General features: G+C 59.9%; 1 protein-coding gene across 1 annotated transcript in view; it reads right to left on the bottom strand.

The window, feature by feature from the left end:
• NFATC1 (nuclear factor of activated T-cells, cytoplasmic, calcineurin-dependent 1) overlaps positions 1-22,534 on the bottom strand; it is a 119,923-nt gene that overhangs the window by 64,918 nt on the left and 32,471 nt on the right. The window contains exons 4-6 of the mRNA XM_011934393.1: positions 9,611-9,813; positions 7,569-7,741; positions 6,881-7,021 (exon numbers count right to left, since the gene is read on the bottom strand). Coding sequence (XP_011789783.1) covers positions 6,881-7,021; positions 7,569-7,741; positions 9,611-9,813 — 517 coding nt within the window. The remainder of the gene's footprint in view (positions 1-6,880; positions 7,022-7,568; positions 7,742-9,610; positions 9,814-22,534) is intronic.

Below are 22,534 nucleotides of genomic sequence, written 5' to 3'. Positions count from 1 at the left end.
CTGCTCCCCACGGCGTCCTCCTGCCCTGCTCCCCGTGGCGTCCTCCTGCCCTGCTCCCCACGGCGTCCTCCTGCCCTGCTCCCTGTGGCGTCCTCGTGCCGTGTGCCCTGCGGCGTCCCCACGCCCAGAAGCAAGCGTCCCCAGGGCATCTGTCATCCATCCGGGACTCTCCCTCAGGCGTCTGTCCCAGCCTGGCCCCCAGAGGAGATTCTGGAGAGGAAACGGCCACCCAGCCGCACTGCACGTCGGCCTCACACGGAGCCGCCCTGTGACCCGCAGCCCTTTCACGCCGAGGCACGCGCTCAGGCGACAGGCAGGCGTCCACACGGGACTCACGCACTGAGGTTCACGGTGGCTTTTCCACGCTCATCTCCACAGGGTGGACATGGCCTGGCACCATCGGCAGATGGGTGTGGCAGCCACATGGCCCTCAGCCACAGAAAGACCCACGTCCCGAACCACACCACCGAGGGGACCCGAGGACCCCATGCCCTGGCCCGCGCCAACAAGGGAAGACGGAGGATGCCACCCTCCATGGAAGCTGCCAGGAACCATGGCCGGCAGGTTGGGGCTCCCCAGCAGGGAGCAGCCAGACCAGGCAAGGCCACGGTGAGAGGGCTCTGGGGTGCTCGGGGCTGGGGGTGGGGAAGGGAGAGCAGGGGTGGGGAAGGGAGAGCAGGGGTGGCCGCTCATGGGCAAAGGTTTCTTTCTGGGACAAGAAAATGTTCTGAAATTGGTGGTGGCTGCGTAATTCTGTGAAGCTACCAAAACCCGCTAAATTACACACTTTGGATGAATTAAATGGTGTATAGCTCACATCTCGATAAAGCTGATAGATAAAAGAAATTAGGCAACATGATCACGGGTGATATTGTCATGTGTGATCCCAAAAGGCCTGAGGAGGAAGCGGAGGGAGGGCAGCCCGAAGCCGGGCCTCTCCTCCTGCAGTGGGAACTGACACGATGCGTGGCCTCCCTACACCAGCGGGGCCCAGGCAGGGGGAGTCTGAGAGTCCCCCCAACACTATTCAGAATGTGGCTTGACGAGAACTGTGGGTCATCACTCAATCCAAGGGGTCCTGGGCCATCTCAGGCCACTGAGCCGTCCTCAGGGCATGAAGAAGAGACGGGCAGATGTCTCTTCCCCGGGTGCTGCCCTCCTTGCCTTCCCTGTGTGGTCTCTGGGACCACACAGAGAAGCCCAGGGGTCAGCCCGGCCACCTGCCCTCCTCCCAAAGATGCCGTGTGGTGATGAAGCGGCCCCAGCTCTGCTCTTGGAGCCAGCAGTGACAGTGACGTCTGTCCACACCCACAGGCACCCAGCAGGGTCATCTCCTCCCTGAAAACACAAATCTGGAAGATCTGCATTTGGCCTTTAAACTGTCGGACCGGACTCCTCTGAAGAGCCTGTCATTACAATGCTGCCTTTGGGGCTGGCATCCACCATCTTCAGGAGGCGACAGCTGAGCTGCTCTGTACAGGGAGACTGCCCACGCCGCGGACCCTGGAGCTGGGGACTCCTTGCTCATCCAGCACCGTCAGAGGACATGCCACGGAGATGCCATGGGGGCAGCCATCCCCCGGTCCATCTCCCTCAGCCTACATCCCGCACAACTAAAACAGGCCACAGACCCGCCTGGACTCCACCTCCCTCCTCGGCCTGCTCCTCTGCCCCAGGCCGAGACCTTCCACGACGGACAGAGGAGGGACAGCAAGGCCTAAAGGGGCAGTGCCACTAGGTCTGCCGTACGGGGGCCCTGGCCCTCACCTCCTCCCCGCCTGCAAGAAAGAACCAGACCCCAGGAAACTGAGGAGCAGGGGTGGGGCAGGCAGGGTGGCCAGCGGACACTGATGCCCCTCGGGGGAAATCGGGGCCTGCAGGGGCCTCAAGGCTTCCGCGACACCCCGGGGTGGGTGAACCTCCCCCAGCCTTGAAGGGACCTGAAGGTGAGCCCGGAGGGAGTGGCTTCAGGCCTGGGGACTCCTCTGACCCGGCTCCCTGGGCAGACAGGAGGGTCCTTGCCTGGCGCTTCCTGCACCTGGATGACACGGCATGGCCTGTCTGGGGACGTGCACCCCCCACTCGCCGTGGTGAATGTGTGTGTCCTGTCGTAGGACCAGCAGCTGCCAAGGCCACGGTGGTTCAGTGACAGCTCTGTGTCCTTGCAAGAGTCCTGCCAGCTGCCAGCTGAGCTCTGTGGCTACTGGGTGAAGCCTCTGAAAACAATGGCCAGGTGCCTGTCAGAGCTCGTGGAAGACCCGGGAACCATGCTGGTGATGGTCCCAAGGCAGGGCAGCCTCGGAAAGGTCCGGACCTTTGGTCCCTTTATTTAAAAAATAACAACATAGGCCGGGCACAGTGGCTCAAGCCTGTAATCCCAGCACTTTGGGAGGCCGAGACGGGCGGATCACAAGGTCAGGAGATCGAGACCATCCTGGCTAACACGGTGAAACCCTATCTCTACTAAACAATACAAAAAACTAGCCGGGCGACGAGGCGGGCGCCTGTAGTCCCAGCTACTTGGGAGGCGGAGGCAGGAGAATGGCGTAAACCTGGGAGGCGGAGCTTGCAGTGAGCTGAGATCCGGCCACTGCATTCCAGCCTGGGCGACAAAGCCAGACTTCGTCTCAAAAATAAATAAATAAAAAAAATAAAAATAACAACATACATTTGGCCCAGATTTGGAGTCCTGACCCTTCCAGCGAGGTGGGAGGCAGAACTTCCGCCTGCCGCTGTGTGGAGAAATCTGGAAACCTGGCCTGCGTCTCCTGCAGTGTGGCCAGTGCCTGCCCACAGGCCTGTTTTCTCCATGTGGTAACGTCCAGGGCCAGAGGATGGGGCGGCTGTGAGGTGGGGGCGAGCTGGGGTCCCACCATGTTGGGTTTGGGGGTTTGGGGCAAACCTGGCTGTCTGGGGTTTCTCAGGGGAGGGCTCTAGATGTGCTGGACTGGGGCCTCTGGGAGGGGCCTCTGGGAGGGGCCCGGGCAGCTGTGGGACTCTGGCTACTCGCTCCCACCACGCGGGCCCCCCGGACTCTCGCGTTTCTGTGTGTCTCCCTGTGAACCTGGGCAGGGTCCCCGGTGTGGTGGCTGGCACAGCACTGGGTTCAGGCCTGGGCCTCGGAGCTCTGGCACAACCTGTCTCTGCTTCCCAGGGGCCCCAGGCTGCCTCCACAGAGGGGCCCCGCCCTGATGACCTGGAGATGCTGGCAGTCCAGGCCCCAGCTGGCCTGCCAGTCACGGCGGCCACAGAAACGACCACGGACGCAACCTGCATGGCCCTGCCTGCTGAGCCCCGCCCGCTGCGCGATCGCCAGCAAACGGAGCGGGTTTTAGCCCCTGGAGTTGTAGCACGGCTTCTGCACGGTGATGACCCCAAAACAGGCTTCACTGATGTTTTTAAAAAACGGCACCAGAACAGACGTGTGACTCAATAAAAGGAGGTTGTTCAGCTCCAGCATTAAGAACTGGCTCATATTTGACGTGTCCAAATCTCAGAAACTTGTGCCTTCTGTCTCATCTCAGCCAAACTCCAGACACAGCCTGAGCTCACGTTTCACGCAGGGGTTTTTCGGACGTTTCATTTATGTTTCATTATGTGTGTCCCTCAGCCGCTTCAACGTTCACGCGTGTGCAGAGAAGTGCCTTACATCACACATCGGAAGAGAGAAACGGTGATCTTTAACAGGAGAGGAGGGGTGCACGTGGGAAAGAGGAGGGGAGGGGTGCGGGTGTGAAGGTGGGGAGGAGAGAGGTGTGGGTGGGAGAGGGGAGGGGTGCGGGTGGGAGAGGGGAGGGGTGCAGGTGCGGGTGGGAGAAGGGAGGGGCGCAGGTTCGGGTGGGAGAGGAGAGGGGTGTGGTTCCCACTTCCTGCAGCTGAACCCCTGCAGCCTTGGAAACTGAAGGGCCCCCGTAAGGCTACCAGGGGCTTCGGAGCTGACACTCGGCCCTCGGCGCCCCACAGCCAACCTGCCTCCCGGACGAACATTCCGCACAGGCTTTCATCATTAGAAAATGTTGTTTTCCGAGGAAGCAGTAAACTAAGTCCTCAGAGAAAGGCTGATTCTGCCCCCGGCCTTTTGTGCCGCCCTGAGAGACCTGGGAGGAAGCTCCGTGGAGTGCAGGTTGAGACCCGAACACCCGCAGCACTCCCACCTGCTGGAGCTGGAGCATCCCGGAGGGACCCAGCACCCACACTACGGCGAGCCATGCTCGTGCCCGCCGGTTCCCCGCAGCGCAGCCCTTCCTCAGGAGGGCCCAACACCAGCTTCTCCCAGCCTTCCAGGGCTGAGCAGCCGCTCCATCCAACACTTCCCAAAGTTCAGAGGTGCTGTGAACCCACGGCAGCCGAAGGGGGCCTGGCCGAGACACAGAGGCTGAGCCGGCCTGGACAATGAGCTTCCCACGTACCCCAGAGAAGGACAGGGTGGAGCCGACCCCGGCCTGTGTCCTACATTCACAACAGCTACAACCATCCGCACCCTCAGAACGAGGACAGCCGAGAGACACCGCGGCCCTTCCTGGAGAAGCCACTTCATCTGCCCGACTGACGGATTTCCTCGACACGAACCTCCCGAGCTCACGCCCGGCCATGCTTCCATCTGCGAGAGCCGTCGAAAACAGAACTTTAAACAGACCAGACGATCCCATTGGAAGACGAGAGGGCAATTGTGTTTTTAATTTATATTCAGTTTCGTGGTTTCTCCAAAAACAACTAGGAACTTGTCGCCAGGATGAGGATGTGGGGCCTTTTGCGGCTCCAAGCTCTTACCACAGGTTAGCACGTGTCGTAAGTGACGGCTCTCGCCTGAGAAGCCGAAAGTGGAGGAAGAAAATTATGTGGATGTTTGTTCTCCGCTTTTGAAAACATGCGATATGCTTGTGTGTGTATGAATATGCAAATTTTCTTATTTAACTATAAAGAATAAAATCATAAACGTGGTCTGGCTTCATCCCCGCAGTATTCACAGCTTCACGTGCTCTCGAGCACAGCACCTATTCATTTATGGTTCGCCTGCTGTATACCAGACACCGGCTGGTGCTGGGGGAGGGTCAGAGACCCGCCCTGACCTCATGGGACAAGAGGAGGACAAGAGCAGACAAACTGGCATTGCCCAGAAGTGTGGCCGCGGCAGCCGAGCTTAAGGGCAGAACAGGCAGCACCTCCGGCCTGCTGACCCCACAGCTCACAGCGATGGTGAAGGGAGGGGCTGCCCGTGGGGGCGGCCGCATGAGACCAGGGCTGGTCCCGCATGCCCTTGGCTCCCGGCCCTCGGAGGCTGGTGGCTGCCCTTCCCCACGGCACTGTGGCACCGATTCGGCTAGTGCAGTAACTCGGCTAGGGCAGGAGCTGGGGCACCTCTGCTGACTGCGTTCGTGGCGGGGGGCGGGGGGCTCTGCCAAGGGGCCCAGGCCTCTCTGGGCAGAAGAAACCACAATAGGCTGCTCAGCCTGGGCTTTGAGAAGCAGAACCTGGGAGCCACGGTTCTGGCCAGTCTTGGCCCAAGCGCCTCCCTACACTGGGAGCAACGTGTTTCTCTGCCAACGCATGGACACACACTGACAGCTCTGAAGGGCAAATTATTTCAAAATTAGCCTCCTCCTGAGAAGGCTCGGGGGATGCAAATGCCCTCCTGGCCACTGCTCTTAGTTGGGTTTTCTCTATAATTTAAAACGTGTTTTCCAATTATGCCCTGATTCTACAGAAAGCCACGTTAGACGTGAAAGACCTCTAAAGCCTATTTTGATTGAAGCACTTAAGTTTCCGGCAAACTGTACAAATCAAGACCCCATTATCAAGGCTGAATGCCTCCGCGGTTTCCAGGGATCGGAGTAAGTGCAAAAAAATTCCAATTGGTAAATGTTAAAAAGAAAAAAAAATCATAAAACAGGTCTTGTAGGGGTGTGCCCCTCACCTGGCCCACCATGGGCAGAGGCCCAGCAAGGCACCAGGAAGCCCCAAAACCAGAGAGCTCATGGCAGGCTTTGTGGAGAGCCAGGCCAACTCTGCCTGAACCCCCTTGAGGGCTGGGCTAGGGTCCCTGCGCCCAGCCACACTGGCGCTCACTCTCCCTGCAACGCCAGTCTCCTGTCAGTGCAGCCCACATTGTTCACAGGCTCTTCTCGGAGCCAGCCAGGCCCTGCTCTGGGATGAGAGCGCTGGGGCCCGGTGTCTGCACAGAACTGACCTGGGCCGGGAGCCACTTTGTGAGCCCAATCCCTGCAGGACAGCGTCTCCTGTGGGCAGCACAGAACCACAGGCGTGACGGCCCCAGGAGGAACACCATTCAGAAGACGCCCCGCGGCCGTTCCGAGGTCAGCCCCAGAGCTTCCAGGCTGGGCCAGCACAACACCTGGAGGCAGGGGTGACCTGGGCCTCGGGGCACAAGGGCCTTAACACACCATGGCTGTAGCATTAAAGACTGCCCCAGCCCCTGCCATCTGTGGCACCCACACCATCCTGCCTCCGACCCCAGGAATGCTGGCAGGAGGGGAAGGCCGCAGAGGGGAGCTCCCTCCTGCTAACTAACTCCCAAAGCGCCCACTTCCTGCAGACGGAGGACCCCAGCAAAGCCAGCAAACACCTTCGCCCTCCTCCACACGTCCCCAGCCCACGGGCTCCCTCAGTGTCAGCGGTGATGTGTGTGTGTCGGCCCCGGCAATCAGCATCTCCCTCCTCCCTTCAGCAGCACAGCTGTCAGCTCACACAAGAACTCACAGCTGGATGCAGACACGGGCCACGCAGAGCCTCTGCTCTGTGCTACACCCTGTAAGCCCTGTCCCGGTGACCACGCACAGGTGGGTCCTGCTCCACCGACTGGGAGCCGGTTCCCACCAGCGCTGAAGCCCAGGCCGCAGATGACCCCTGGTGAAGAGCATACCTGGCGCTTTCTCCACGAAAATGACCTTGGAGTCCTGCAGGAAGTTGTGGCCGGACAGGACCATCTTCTTCCCGCCCATGACCGGGTAGCTGTCCGTGCTCTGCTTCTCCACCAGGGGCAGCTCCTGGGCCGAGCGCTGGGCTGCGTCAGAGGGAGAGGGCCGGTAAGGGCCTGTCCTGGGTGGGCGGCCCAGGGCACACGCGTGGCACCCAGCAGGTCACGCGTGAGCCCACCCACCCAGGGCAAGCACCGCCACGGCCTGCGGGCTGAGTCCTGCAGACGCCATTACTCCTAGGGGAGAAGCCATGCACACGAATCCTCATGGTCTCCACCTCATGCTGAAGGAGGCATCGAAATATCCTCCTAAGACTCAGCCAGTTTCACGCAAATCACAGTCACAGCACAAATACGCAGAGGTCAGCACAGCGTGGTTGGAAGCCCCGGCCCGCACCGCGTTCCCTGGCCATGCTCGGGCATCAGAGGAGCCAGAGCCGGGGCCCCCGGGAGGGCCACAGGCAGTAACTCAGCCGCGATCCACCCAGACCCCACATGACCACACACTGTGGTGGGTTTGGCGGAACAGTTCAGTACCAAGTCTGCACAAACGAAAAGCCGAGAGAGGGAGAGGCAGCGACAGCACGTGGGGCGCCAGCGGCTTCCTTCCCCGGCAGCGCGCGTGTCCACTTACAACACTCGATGGGGTTGGAGGCCACCTGCAGGGACAGCGTGCGGCCGCTGGGCTGCGGGACGTGAACACGGAACACCAGCCGGACCCGTGTGTTCTTCCTCCCGATGTCCGTCTCTCCTTTCCGAAGTTCAATGTCGGAGTTTCTGAGCTTCAGGATTCCAGCACAGTCAATGCTGCCCGAAACAAAAGCCCACAGCTTTTCTTTCACTAGCTGACATGGGAGCAGAAAGGCCCGGTCCCCCAGACCCTCTGGCCCTCCCCCAGCCCCGCGAGCTCATGCCAGGGAGCTGGCCACTGTCCCTCCCCCGAGGAAAACAAGACCTTGAAGCTGCCAACGTGAGGCCCTTGCCTAGCGCAGAAGAGAATCCGACGCCGGCACACGCGAGAGGGGGCGAGCGGAGGCAGCCCCAAGAAAAGCGACTTCCACCTTCCCCTTCCCACTTTCCCTCCAGCCTCCAGCCCTGACTAAGTGGGTCCAGTCAGAGCTGTCCCGGGTCCTGGCTGCCTCTGGCACCCACACTGGCCACGTACACGGGGATGTCACCAGAGCGGCAGAGAGCAGCCCAAGGGAGGGGCCAGAGGCACCTGCTGCTCTCTCTTATCTTGTAGTAGTTCCCAAAAAGCTCAATTTATCAGAAGATGCTATTTTTCCACTATATTTAAAAGCCTTCATTTTTTGTGTGTGAAACCCATTTCTTCTATGGTTTCATATAATCTCTTTTAACTTAACAATTTCATTCAAAATTAGACTCCAGTAAAACATTCCATGTGTACATTCTCAATGCACTAAAAAGCAGTATTTTTAAGTTAAGAGAATGAGAATAAACACAGACACCCTGACCACCCTTGAGTCGGCAGCGAGCACCAGGCTGGCGTGCGGTCCTGGCTGTGGGCCTCTCCCGGCCAGCCTTGCTGCGCCACATCATGGTGGGGTGAACACAGCTGCCAGCGAAGCCAGGACATTTACCGCGACTGTGGAACACAAGGTTTGTTCTCGAAAACCACCTGACTGTGCCCTGTCTGCAGGAAACTTGGATTACAGCTCTCCAGGCAAACCCAGGGATTCAGAATGAGTTCCCAGGTGCACACATTCCCCCCAACACTTGAAAAGCCAAGGTGGAGAGAAAGCGTTCCCTTTGTTTTTGACTTACAGGCTTTGAGTCACTTATTAAAATGCCTGACGTGGCCCCTGCTGCCATCTCCTACATGCTGTCCCTCCCCGTGTGGGGCTCCTCCCCACTCCCGCAGCCCCAGGACCTCTGCACCCACCCCGGGCTCCACCTGGATGGGGCACCCCCCGACAGCTTCGCCATCACACAGGCTCCCGGCCTGCGGGTCACCCTGGTAGGAAGCTGCCCCTGACCTCCGGCCCGGCTCTATCCTGCTGGTCTGCACGTTCCAGCCATCCCAGCTCACCCTGCGCTCATTCACCCATAGACGTGTGTGTCATCTGCTCCCACCACGGTACCACGGGAATGTCTCAGGAACCAGCAGTCCTCTTTCCCGGCTGCCTTCACAGGTCAGGGCCAGCGTGCCCAGCACAAGCTAGGATTCAGCGAGTAAGGCCTTATTTGGAAGTTATGTTTTGTCCTCGGCTTACTAAAAAATTCACTTTTAAACAAATTACAGTGCCAAATTAGACTCAGAACGTCAGTGCAGGCCTATCCGTGTTGTTCGAACCTCCTAAAGTTTACCGCGATCCGGATATGCTGACTGCTTTAATTTTTTGATGCTCACGTGTTAACCATCCTTCTCATTACAAAACTGCTGTATTCAGAAAGAAACAGGGGTCCTGTTTAGGTGCTAAATGCAGGTATTTATAGCTGCGTCTCTGAGACATTATTTTAAGTGGCAACATACACAGGACTGAAACCCTAGAGAGAAGCAAATCCACTGTCAAAAGCAAGAGTGAGGTTTACTTACTGGCTGTTAAACCAAGAGTGTCCTGGCCACAGAGCTTGGAAGTGCAGGGGGCCGGGAGGAAGCCACACCCCGCCCACCGCCCCCGCCAGAGGTCAAAGGTCGAAGGTCCCCGCGCTTACATGGCTCGCATGCTGTTCTCCGGCAGGAGCGGGATCTCCAGGACTTTGGTGTTGGAGAGGATGGCCTCGTGGCTGGTGGTGGACACGGTCTTTCCCGTGATACGGTGCACCTGGTAGAAGGCGTGCGGGCGCAGCAGGCGGTCGTCTGCCGTCCCGATGAAAAGCTGCAGCATCAGCGGCTCACTCTCCAAGTAGCCGTGGAGCTGGCGAGAGAAGAGGAAACGCCCACTCAGCACCCAGAGCCCGGGCCCCTGGGAGTCACCGGAACGCCGAGAAAAGCCGCGGTGGGTTTGAGGCCTGCGTCCCCCTGTCCTACCCCCTTTGTATTTTTCTGCCATATCATACTGGTGTCTTTGTTAGGCCGGGCGCGGTGGCTCAAGCCTGTAATCCCAGCACTTTGGGAGGCCGAGACGGGCGGATCACGAGGTCAGGAGATCGAGACCATCCTGGCTAACACGGTGAAACCCCGTCTCTACTAAAAATACAAAAACTAGCCGGGCGTGGTGGCAGCGCCTGTAGTCCCAGCTACTCGGGAGGCTGAGGCGGGAGAATGGCGTAAACCCAGGAGGCGGAGCTTGCAGTGAGCTGAGATCTGGCCACTGCACTCCAGTCCAGGCGACAGAGCGAGACTCCGCCTCAAAAAAAAAAAAAAAGAAAAGAAAAGAAAATGCCTTGTTATCCTAATAAACCTGGGCACAGAGGGTTAGGCTTTGAACACACCTGTGGCCACTTCCAAACACACACACAGGTGTGCACACACCTTCACACATACTTGCACTCTCACACATGTGGGCATGGATGTGCACACGTATGCATCCGCACATGCTCACTGTGTGTGCCCACGCCGAGGCCATGGTGAAGCTGGCAGGGGGCGTGTGCAGGGAAGCGGAGCCCTCGCTGAGCCACGGGCAAGGCTCGCTTCACCAGTAAATCCAGAGGAGGCCCTGCAGGAAATGACCTATCTTCCAGTGTTCCATTAACCTGGAACTGGGCAGCGTGCAGCTCCCACTCCTGACCAGGGACGCCACACTGTGTGTGCACACACGGCACGACGGGCCTCGGGCCCCAGCACCCTTCCTGATGGCTCCCTGCACCTCTCCTCCTGCAGAGCCAGGGGAGTAGGGGAGTGCTCAACACCGTCCTGGCAGCTGAGCAGAGGCAGACGCTGGCGGCAGACACTGCCCAGGGCAACCGTGCATAGATGGAGGTGGCTCTCGTCCGTGTCACCCTGCAGAGCTGCTCACGGCTTCTCAGCCGGTGCCGTGTGTGTGAGACTCAAAACCCACATCACTGGGATAAGACTCTGGCCAAATGGAGCAGCCCCGGTGCTACTGCCAGGACATGGGTGGCCGGGTCCCGCTCCCGCCTCTGGGAAGGTGTGCGCCTCTCGGCAGGGCACACACGTGTTCAGGACCAGCTGTTCTGAGGGATGAGTCGCTCATCGGCGTCTGAGAAGTAAATGCAGGGTGCGGTGCTGCTGCCTCTCACCCTCCTTCTCTGCACCACACGTGGTTCCGCCTTCGGCAGTGAGTCATTTTTAGAAATGTTTGTTTTTATCTTTAACGCTCCCATTTACAATCACTATAGTGTGATTCTATTTGCAAGAGGCCAATTTGGTTTGGAACACGAACGTCTGATTCTCAAAGCAAGCACACAGGCCTAGAGGGAGGCCGCAGGAGTCAAACCCTTCGCGCAGTGGGGCCTCCCACAGGGCCCCTCGTTCGGAGCACCTTCCCTTCTGCATCCCCCAAGTGGGGCCTGATGGGCACCAGCCTCAGAGCCCTGAGATTAATCAGCAGAATCTGTACCAGGCCCGTGGCAACACCCAGCCCCGGGAACCACTCATCCTGGCACGCGCCAACCCCTCTGATCACGTTTGGAGTCGATTTTCTCACTAAACTAACTTCAAAATCTTTGACCACCGATGGCAACTACAGCACTACCACCATGTGAAGGCTCCAAGCCTGGGCTCCTGCAGGCACGTTCCAGCCACAGGAAAATGCGGTATCTGCCCCCACCACGCAGATGCCTGCCGCCCACTCAGGGCCAGCAAGGCGGGGGAGAAGGTTGGGCTGCCCGAGCCAGGGGCTGCCCCTCAGACTGCAGGGGACGGAGGATTCTCAGACGTCAGTGGGCAGAGGGGAGATGGGCCTGCAGGGGCCTGGGCAGGCGAAGAGGCGGCCCCTGCTCCGTGGCTCCAGCTCAGGCTCAGCCTCTGTGCGGTCACCACAGTAAAGAACAAACCAATCTCACTGGCAGCTGAACTCAGAGCCCCCAGGGAGGAGGCCACAGTGAAGCGATGGCTGCTGTCACCGAGGGCCTGGCCGTGAGGCCCGGACGGATGGGCAGGGCCTGGGATGCCACGTGAGGCCGAGCTGGGACCCAGGCCCCGGCTGAGACATCGAAGGGGCGTTTGGGGTCTGAAGTACAAAGCCAGAGGCTGAATGAAGGCGTCACGTGGGAACACGGTGGGGAAGCCACAGACAGGGACGAGGACACAGCCCCGATGTGCGCAGATGCCCACAGGAGTCTCTGCACCCAAGGCCACCAGCACCCCATTCCAAAGTGATTACAGCTAAGACCACGTAACTCCGCAGAACAACAAGCCTTTCCCTTTCCACTGCAGCCCCCTCTTCCCGCATGAATACACAAGTGTCTCCACAGTCAGGACGGGGGACGCTGGGACCTGCCTGTCCAGCCCTCAGTTCCTCGGAAGACAGACTCCAGCCTTTTGCCAAATTAATGAACTTTCTGAGATACCTTAACTCTCTATAGGATTCTAGCATCTTTATGATGGGAAATGTAAAAAGAGAAGCAGAGATTAAGAGGCAGATTCTGCCACGGACTATTCCATTTTCCGAGATTTAATACCTAAAAATTTGATTTACATAGAAAAAAATGTAAATGAGTCTCTGACCAAAACCACCTCTGGGGGTGGGGGAGGGGCGCCGGGGCAGCTCCGAGGGCCTGGCCAGGGTCACGTGGTCTTAAACTACAATTTAAAATTCCCCCAGGATCCCTGCGGCAGTTCTCTGATGGTGTGTGGAATGCTGTGAATTTGGCGTATGACTGTATCCTTTAAAAAACATGCCATTTCAGTGAAAATGGGAATATTTAAGGTTTAACCTGGGAGGTAAACGTCTATTATTTAAATCATGAAGTTCATTTTAAGAAAAGTAATTTAAATACGTCACGGGCCCCACTGCACGGGCTTTCTGCCTCTGGCACAGTACAGAACCTGTCAGAATCCTATTTATAAAATGACCTGTCACAACAATGACCTCCCTTTGCCTGAACTTTAACTAAACAAAATGTATTATTTTACTGCTGAGGTATAAGAGTTACTGAGTTTCCTACACATTAAAATGTGTGTGTTTAGCTCCTGTGCTGACCTCAGCATTACACGGTGACATGACGGGCAGAGGATGATTGAGGCCAAATGTATTCAATGCAGAACTCAGCTGTGTGCAGGCAGGGGAGGGAGGTGTGGGGTGGACAGAGGCAGCTCATGACTAGGAATGTCTCACCCTCCGCCCCACAGTCTGAGCTGGGGCACCGAAATGGAGCCAAGGCGACCTGGAGCCAGGCCCCTCTCCAGGCAGGGCACGGGAGCAGCCCCGACCTGGAGCCAGGCCCCTCTCCAGGCAGGGCACGGGAGCAGCCGCGACCTGGAGCCAGGCCCCTCTCCAGGCAGGGCATGGGAGCAGCCGTCAGCCTAAAGGGAAATTACGCATTTAGGGCCTACAAGTAAACCCTGCATTTTTCAAATTGCCCCAAGGAAGTCCACACAGGGACAGAAAATCTGACTCACAAACCGGTTTCAACCCCAATTCCCCCAACGCCGGGTGAATTTAAGAGATTGCCACGCTGTGTGGACAGCACCTAGGGTCCTGTTTGCAGCCCTGGAACCCTCATCACCCACAACAGCAGCCAGAGGTGACACTTCCAGGTGAAGCCCAAGGGGCGCCTCGCGGGGCTGGGCCCGGGGCCAGGGGCCAGGGAACCTGGCTGGAGAACACGTCCCTCATGGGAGGACGTCCAGCCACATTCTCCACCAAAGCACGAGAAGGAAGGCATCAGAGACCCCGTGGCTCCACCCTCAGTGCAGGGGCCTGGCCAGGATGACATGGCGGCCACTGCTGCAGAGCCAGGTGTTCCTGCGGGAACGAGGCCCACCTGACCCACGGCACAGGCCCACGTGACCCACGGCACAGGCCCACGTGACCCACGGCACAGGCCCGCGTGACCCACGGCCACGGCACAGGCCTGCATGACCCACGGCACAGGCCCACGTGACCCACGGCACGCCCGTCTGACCCACGGCCACGGCACAGGCCTGCATGACCCACGGCACAGGCCCACGTGACCCACGGCACGCCAAAGCAGATGAGGCAACAGCACAGGGTACTTGTAAAAAAACCCCAATCTGATGCTTCACGGAGACTTTACTCAAGATACCAGGAAAAATACAAACAAAAAGTAAAAGACATCAAAAATGGAGCCAGTAGTCGAAGGGAGCACGCTAAACCTAAGGTCAGTGGAGGAGCAGGACGCGGCCCCTGCATCCTCCCTCTCATTCCCCACTTTTCTCAGCCAGGCCTCAGCTGCCAAAAGCAGGACAGGCGGGGGCTGCACGGCTGCCAGTGTGATTTCTGTGCTTGCCAGGACTTCAGGCTCTGGGGTCCACAGTGACATCCCAGGTGAAGCCGCCAAGAGACAGCCACGCTGCATCCACTTCCTCACCTGCTGGCTGCGTGGTGTGCAGAAGCCGCGTGAGTGTGGGCGTGTGAACCAGAAGTGTGCGTGTGCAGGCATGTGTGGCCACAGGGGCGCCTGTGTGTGCAGCGCCGGTGTGTGCAGCGCCGGTGTGATCTACCCGGTGGTACATGAGCAGTGCTTCCCTGTAAACCCGCCCAGACCTGGCTCTAAGGGGAGCTTCACCTGCCGGACGCCCTGCCCTGGCCCTTTCAGATGCAGGAAAGGGACTGAGGGGCCTGGGGTCTCCCTCCAGAGCGGCGTGGGCTTGGGGTGGGTGGGGGAAGCCGGGTTCTCCCTCCAGAGCAGTGTGGGCTCAGGGTGGGTGGGGGAAGCACACAGCCTGGCCCCCACGCCTCTCGTCCTGGTTCCCAGTGTGCAGAACAGGGAAGGAACAGGGGAGGAACGCGGACACCATGGCTGGAGACTCAGGCCTGAGCCAGGAGTCGGGGCAAAGCGTGGTATTCTCTGAACACACGTGTGCATGTGTCCACACACACACGCACAGCCACACAGGGAAGTGTGACCACACCCCACAGAGCGTGCACACGCGCGCACACACCCCACACGTGACAAGCCTCTGACCCACTGGCACCAGCTCACTGCTCTCTGGGAAGTTCTAGAAAAAAGTTTTTTTCTCATTTCAGGTTTTATTTCTATCTGTCTGGCCACAGTTGCCCCGACAGACCCAGAGCGCATGAAAGAGGCCTCCAGGAACCCCCACAGCCAACACTCCCCCAACCTTCCTGGGAATAGATCTCGGCCTTGCAGGAGCAGGGTCGGGCCCTCCCGACCCCCAGTTCCCACAAACCTGGCACTGTTGGCATCATGAGCCCTGGCAGGCAGGGGCACCAGGTACCAGGACCCACAGCAGCTTTCGCCATGTGGCACAGCCCTTCCCAGCGAGGGTGGGCAGACCAGCACCTCGGGGCTGGGGTCTGTGGGCAGCCTGGGGAAGGGGCCTTGTGCCTGGCAGTGCCGGGAAACCCGCCCAGGGCTGGGGGGACAGGACCAGGATCGATCGTACCTTCCCTCCCGCAGGTACCATTGGCAGGAGGATTCAAGGGAAGTGTCACGTGCCCGGCAGGAACCGAGGCAGAGGCCGGGCAGTCCTGACCCCACAGGCTTGCTGCACGCTGAGGCCTGAACAATAGAGGCTACACAGCAATTTCGCCGAGTGGATTCTCACACTGGTGAACGCACAGGCGCTGGCTGGGAAACTAGCTCCTCCCCATCCCTGAGGGACGGCTCCAGGCCCCTTCCCGTGACAGGGCAATAGGACGAGGCCTCCGTACAGTTCCTGCACGAGAGGCCCCGAGTGAGTAGTGGGTGCTGCCCTCACTACCGTGCCTGGTGAAGGAATCTAGCTGCAGAATCTGTGAGTGACCGATTCGTCTTCCCAGCTCTCAGGGCTGTGTGCGCGCGGGCCCGAGGCAAGCGTGTGCATGACTGTGTGCGTGCAGGTGTGTGCCCATGTGCGCGGGTGCACGAGCCAACAATACTGAGTTCACACCACGGAGTGTCACCTTGATGCTGAGAATCCTTCCCGTGAATGCAGTTGCTTTCCTAGTGATTTACAGATCGTGTTCAGATCCACAGGTAAAACGGAATTTGTGGCTATAAATCAAATCTAAAGGGACTCACGGCCCTGCACAGGGACCTTCCAGCCGCGACGGAAAAAGTGCACTCAGCCACAGGCTTGGTCTTGACCGGGAAGGGCTGTGTCAACATAAAAAGTCTCTTGGGGTTTTTGGTTTTCAAAAAGGGGCAGGCGGAGCTGCAGGACTGCCAGGCTCTAGCTGAGTGCGCCCCACTCACCACACGGGGAGCTCTGCTGTGTCCCCTTCCAAACAGCCGCTGCTGTCTGGGTGGGAGTGGGGAGGTCTGGGTGGGAGTGGGGAGGGCTGGGTGGGAGTGGGGAGGTCTGGGTGGGAGTGGGGAGGTCTGGGTGGGAGTGGGGAGGTCTGGGTGGGAGTGGGGAGGTCTGGGTGGGAGTGGGGAGATCTGGGTGGGAGTGGGGAGAAAACTTGGGTTTCTTGATGCTCAGAGCTGAGCTTCGGGCTGGGGCCCCAGACCTCCACCTGACGCCAACCAGACGACCTGCAGGCTACAGCAAGGCCCGGACCACCGGAGCAGAGGCTCCCCAGGAGGGGCCCAGCGTGAGCACCTGGCACCCACAACCGCACGCTGCTGCAACCACCACCCGCGGCCGCCACCGCACGTCTGTGAACCAACATCATACCCTACTCCAGAGAAGCAGTGCTGAGCTCCAAGGGCCTGTTTCTTGGACCCGGCTCTCCGAGGTGCCTGGGGCTTTCTCCCCAGGTCCCTACTTTTCTAGCCCCTTCCACTAACTTTGGAGAAAGATCATTCAAACCTGAAGCCCAGAAGTGCTGGAAGGATGTTGAGCGGCACCCCCGGAACGGACACAGCAGGAGCCCCTCTTCTTGGAGACGTGGTGCCCGTGAATGGCAAGGTGCGCTGCCACCTGCACAAAGGCAGCCGAGGTTGCTAAGCAGGACTGACGCTGTGGCGAGGGTGGACGAGGTGGGGAGGAGAAAGGCCGCCCAGCCACGCCTGCGGGTCCCTTGGACGCGCCAGTCTCCACACGTGCATGCGGGTCTCCACGTCTCTCTGGGACGGCGGCCCCAGAGGCCGTGCTTGCTGTGGAGAGCTGGTGCCCTGCCCCCGCCGCCTTGGCCTGCCGCACTCCTGGCCGTTCTCCCCACCTGTGCCTCGCAGGGACCACCCTGCCCCAGCAGTGCGCTTCCTGCCTGGACCTGGCGGCAATGGCGCTTGGCACAAACCCCAGACTCACCAGAGTGCCGACAGGGCCGCGGGACCAGGGCACTGAGGTGGAGGGTGCAGGGCACCAACGCACCTGGAAGCGCCCGGAGAAGAGACAGCCACGCTCACTTCGGCTGAAGAAGATTCTGCCCGGAAACACCACATTTAGATTTAATTATATCTAGTCAATCCACGCTGAGAAGCCTCGACCTTCTATGGAGGGAGAATCATCTAGAATGGAACTCCTGAAACAGGCAAGTGGGAAATGCTGCGACCCCGTGACCCCAGGCCAGGAGCACACAGAATCCACGGCCCACGGCCACACAGGGAGAAATGGCAACCTTCTAGAGACATCCGTGCCACTGAAAGTCGCGTCACCCGACACCAAGCGGCAGGAGAGCTTGTCCTTTGTCAGAAGCGAGGTGGTTTCCGCTCAGAGCCTCCTCTGACTCTACCCCGGCAGGGCCTGATGGGCTCCGGGCACAGCCCACCCACAGCCGGGGTGCCCTGGCTGATCTCAGGGAGACATGTCGAGGAGCTGGCAGGCTGGCCTGAGGACGGGCAAGCAGCCCCTGTTCATCCTGCCTCCCCCACAAGCCCTCCCAGCTCTAGAATGGCCCCAAGCCTGCTGGTCAGTGGCTCAAACACACCAAAACGAAACCATGGGGGAGAGAGGCCCAGGAGCGCCGCCCGCCCAGCAGCCATGTGCACCTGCAGAGCCCGACAGCTACAGTGACACTCAGTCCAGACACACAGGGAGGAAGGGCCCGAGGAATCCTGGGGTGGAAGAGCCACCATCCAGCAGCACCCCTGCCCCTCCTCCGGGGCCCGCACCCCGCAGCGCCACAGCCCTGCGCTCCCCAATCTCCAGGTGAAACCTTCTATTTCCCGAGGACATGGCCTCGGGGAGCCTCACAGGGTGAGACCTGGCCAATCTATGTGCTCCACGTGTGGACGATGGTGTGTCTCGGCTCCGCAGGGCCCAGGGGCCGTCTGTGCTGTCCCCAGCAAAGCACCTCTGTCCACAGACAATGCCCAGTGTCCTCCCTGAAGGATGGGGGTATGGCTCGAGGCAGGTCCACGGACAGGAGCCAGGCCCAGATGGGCACACACCCACGGGCGCTCCCAGCCGCCACTCCCGCATCTGGCCTGGGCAGGACCCGGGCAAGGAACAGCCACCAACGTCACAAAGAAAGCAAGCAGCCGTCCCACCCAGCAGCTCCTCAGAGAAGAGGAGTGTCTCTGAAACCACGTCTCATTCCTCTTAGAACCGACACTGACACAGAGACCCTGGACTCCAGAGCTGGTCAGACACAGCGGGGCACAAACCTGGGAGGCTTCAGAAATGGCTGCCACCCTCAGCACTGGGCAGCGCAGCCAGCAGCTGCTCCTTCCCAGGAGAACTCAGCTGGGTCACAGCCCCAGGTCCTTGGAGAAACGGGCAGGGACCTGCCGTGGCCAACACCACCCGCGGTCACTGGACACCTGCTGGGTGTGGCCCAGGGGCACCACGGTGTCTGCGGGGAAGCAGGGCCCATTGCTCAGGCAGCAAGGAAGGACCAGGCCCCACGCGAGAGCCGCCAGGGCGCCATCTCCCCACCGGGTGGTCGCCCCAGGTGGCCGCTGCTCATGTGGTCTCCAGGTGATGTGTCCACCCCTCCTGTCCCACCTGCACCAAATGTGGCTTTTCTGAGGCTGGGATACAGTGTGTTCCAGTGAGTGTGCAGACCCCTCTCTACCTAGGAAAGCCCCTGGGAGGCCCTTCTGTGCTACTAGGAGTGGTCACTAGTAGCGGCCGTGCCACAGCCCACGTGTCATCTTAAATTTCCCCAAAGCACCAAGAAGCCAAAGCTCTGAAATTACTAACAGAAGGTTGTGGAGGCCGATGGTCTGGGCTTGGGGACGCTCACGCGCCTCGTATTTCCTGTCTCAGCTGCACACCCCCTACTCCAGCGGCCAGGCCTGTCAGGAGACCCAGGCCACATTTTTGCCACTTTTTCCAGGTGGCGCCGCTGTGGAACGGTAGTTAGAAGTCAGTGTCACAGACCTGCCAGAGGCCACACGCCTCCCCCGTGCCAGTAAATCTCCACGAAATTCCACTCATTTTCTCAAGTATTGTCATGACTGCTCTAAGCAGTGACTGGCTGGGCCGACCTCACTCCACGTTGCTCTCCTGACACAGCGAATCTGCCCCGTGAACACCCTCCCAGCAGCATCGTGCGTCTGTCCCCATCGCTCGAGACACAGCCCGTGGGCTTTGCTTTAGGGAAGAAATAAATGGTGAATCCTGGTTCATCATAAAAGCTGACACCGTGTCTCGGGGTGGCTCAGGCTTCAGCACCGCGCTTCTGAGAGTTCTCGCTCCTGGGAACACACACACAGCCCGGCGGCAACCACGTCTGCTCTCCTGGCCGCGTGCGCTGCGGGAGCAACGGCGTGTGTGGAACTAGGAAATTCCCTGTGCGTTTATGTGCTTGGCAGTCCAGGGAAGGGACGGTCATGTGCCCTGAAATTTTGCTGAAAGAGGAGAGGGCTGTTGTCTGGGTTTCAAGGCAGACCCATAAAAAATTAATACGTGCCTCCTGCAGGCCTCCGGCGTTTGGCAGCAGCAGTGCCGTGGCGTGCGGTTTTGTGGTCAGATCTGCACATTAGTTTCCACCCCATGGTGTCCTCCCCACGCGTGGGCCTCTGCGGGACTCCCTGGGCGGGGCCAGAGCGGCTGCTGTTGGAGGCTCTGCAATAGCACAGCTCCTGGTGGGACCTCGGGGCTCTGATCAGGTAACAGTGTGTCCCAGCAACCACCCTCCCGGGCTTTCCCGTCTAACAGCCCTGCCTGGCAGGGGACATGGAGAACCAGAAGCTCCCGTGTGCGGCAGACCACTTAAGAAAGCGTGGATGAGGCCCTGCGTGGAATAGTGTGTGCGTGGTCATCTGTCCACGGTGCTCACAGGCTCTCAGGAACCCACTCCTCACAGTACTGAACACTTCCCGAGCCCCTGCCAGCTGGGGAAGGCACCACACAAAGTGAGAATTAGTCAGGACCACCGGCCCAATGCCCATTTTAACAAGCGGAAAAGCGCTGCCTCGCGGGGGGCTCCACTCCTTGGTCTGCAGCTGTCAAGTTTCTTACGTGACAGAAAAAATATCTGTTCTGGATCTACGGGGGCAAAGTTGACCCACAAGCCAGACGATGGGAGGAGAGGCCCACCGAGGCCGCCGTGGGCACCAGCAGGCCCACCCCACCCTGCGTCCTGAGCTTGGGGTACGGCCAGGAGCCCTCCCTGGGGCCAGTCTGGCCTCCCGACCCTGGGTCCTCACCTGACCCGCCAGCCCCTCTCACTGCACGGCTGAGGCAGGATCCCAGACCACTTGCCCTCACCTCTTTGCACACTCTGTTGGCCCCTCTCCTGACTGACAATATTACAAGCTGCAAACCTAAAATGCTGTTTCAGAATGGGCCAAGGCTTCTTGTTTCACATTCCAGTGACCTATTAATTATTCACACAAGCCCAGTCTCCCGTGTGATGGGTGAGACGCTATCGGGCAGGTTATTTTGGTGACTTGGTAAACAGACCTGAGTTATTTGACCCCAGGTCAGAGGTCAGGCTACATCCCACAGAGGTCCACATGCCCCCGCGGAGTGGTGGGTGCCAGGGAGGTGGGAGCCGAGGGCCAGAGACGTGCTGCAAAGACATCTTCTCAGGGCCCTGGGCCCTTCCCAGCTGCCTCCGGGAGAGTGTAGCTGCGATGAGCAGTGGAGGACGCAGGCCGAGGACGGGGTGACTCGTGTGAGGAACACACGGGGCGAGGGGCCTGCGGGCCACGGTGAAGAGGGCAGGAGGGAAGAAAGGAGGCGCGACCAGAAACAGAGAGGAGGAAAGCAAGGCAGAGTGACCAGGGAGAGTGCTGCTCACGCAGCTCAGGTCCTCCTCGGACGGAGAGGGAGCCGGACTCCAGGTCTCCTCAGGGACCACAGTCCCCCTCGATGGGCAACACGCAGGTGGAGGACCAGCCTCACCTTCATGCCTGGAAAGGCAATGGGTCACACGAAAAGGCCTCAACGGCTGTACCCAGGTGCTTCTCTGCCCTCCCTGGCCAGAGAAGGGAAAGAACACTGCCTGTCTCACCCCAGACCATCCTGGTGGAAAACCTGTAAGAACCAGCCTGATGCCGGCTGCCCACGTACCGAGGTGACCAGGACTGAGGGCACAGGCTGTGTGGGCACGAGGAGGTGAGACAAGAAGAAAAGCCAGCAGCCCCCCACAGCACTCCTGAACTCCCGGTTCCAGCCTCGCTGAGAGCAGAACGGGCCCTCTGGGGTGAGGAGACAGTGTGTACAGAGAGATCCTCACCCTCAGGCAGAGCCTGCTGTCAGGGCGGAGGGTGGAGGGCAGAGGGTGGCGGCTGCCCGAGGTGCCACCATCAGGACACTCAGTGTGAGCCGGGATTTGGGGGAAAGCCGAGGCTGGAGGGAAACACCCGCTGTGTGTCACTTTTAGGCCTCGCTGGAAATGCCGGTGAGAAGCAGACAGCAGGCAGACGACCCCTCAGTCTCCCCTGGAACCAGCGGCCTGGCGAGGTCCCAGCATCAGCAGATCCAGACCGGCCCACCGAGAACTGGCGGCCAAGGTGCTGGAGCAGGCGCAGGAGGGGCCAGTGACAAGGGGGCTGTGTGGGCAGGAGCCGAGGCTGGCCGGGCTGCTGGTCACTCCCAGCCCGGCCAGGAGCCTCTGAGAGGCTCTGTCCAGATCACGTGTTCTACCAGGGCCAGGTGGGTCCCAAACGGGCCTCTTCATCCTTGGTTTCCCAGGAGCAGTGAGGCCCATGCCGGACCCCCGTCGCCACCATCCCCCTCACACGCACGGGGGCAGAACGGTCCTTACCCGCAAGCCCCACCCCGCAGAGGGGGCGCAGCCATCACCACGGCCGAGGGCCCACCAGACCCTGCAGGGACCACACCCACCAGGGGCTGCCGGCCGCCCTGAACCACCCAGACCCCCTCGCAGATGGCTCCAGGGCCCCTCTTCCAGGCTAAACCACGGCCCTGTCCCTATGATGCTGGCGCTTTAGCGCCATTGCAGCCATAACAGGGGTGGCCTTAGGGTGTGGATGGCGTAATCATGGCAATGTGGCCACAAGAGTAGGGGCTGGCCTGGGGTGGTCCCTCCCCGGCGTGGGAACGATGTCATCCCCACAGAGACGGCAGCTGGCACGCTCAGTGCTCACTGGAGGGGGCTGGCCTCCTTCCCTCTGACAGAAAGGCCCGAAACAGGAGGAGCCCCAGGTGCCAGCCGTCCCTCACGCCCCTCAACGCTCACAGGTACCCGGGTGCCAGCCGTCCCTCACACCCCTCAGCACCCACAGGTACCCGGGTGCCAGCCT

This window comes from Colobus angolensis, unplaced genomic scaffold (assembly GCF_000951035.1).
Source record: "Colobus angolensis palliatus isolate OR3802 unplaced genomic scaffold, Cang.pa_1.0 Scaffold135, whole genome shotgun sequence".
In the NCBI taxonomy this organism is placed as follows: Eukaryota; Metazoa; Chordata; class Mammalia; order Primates; family Cercopithecidae; genus Colobus; species Colobus angolensis.
This window is presented reverse-complemented; position numbering and strand designations above follow the sequence as displayed.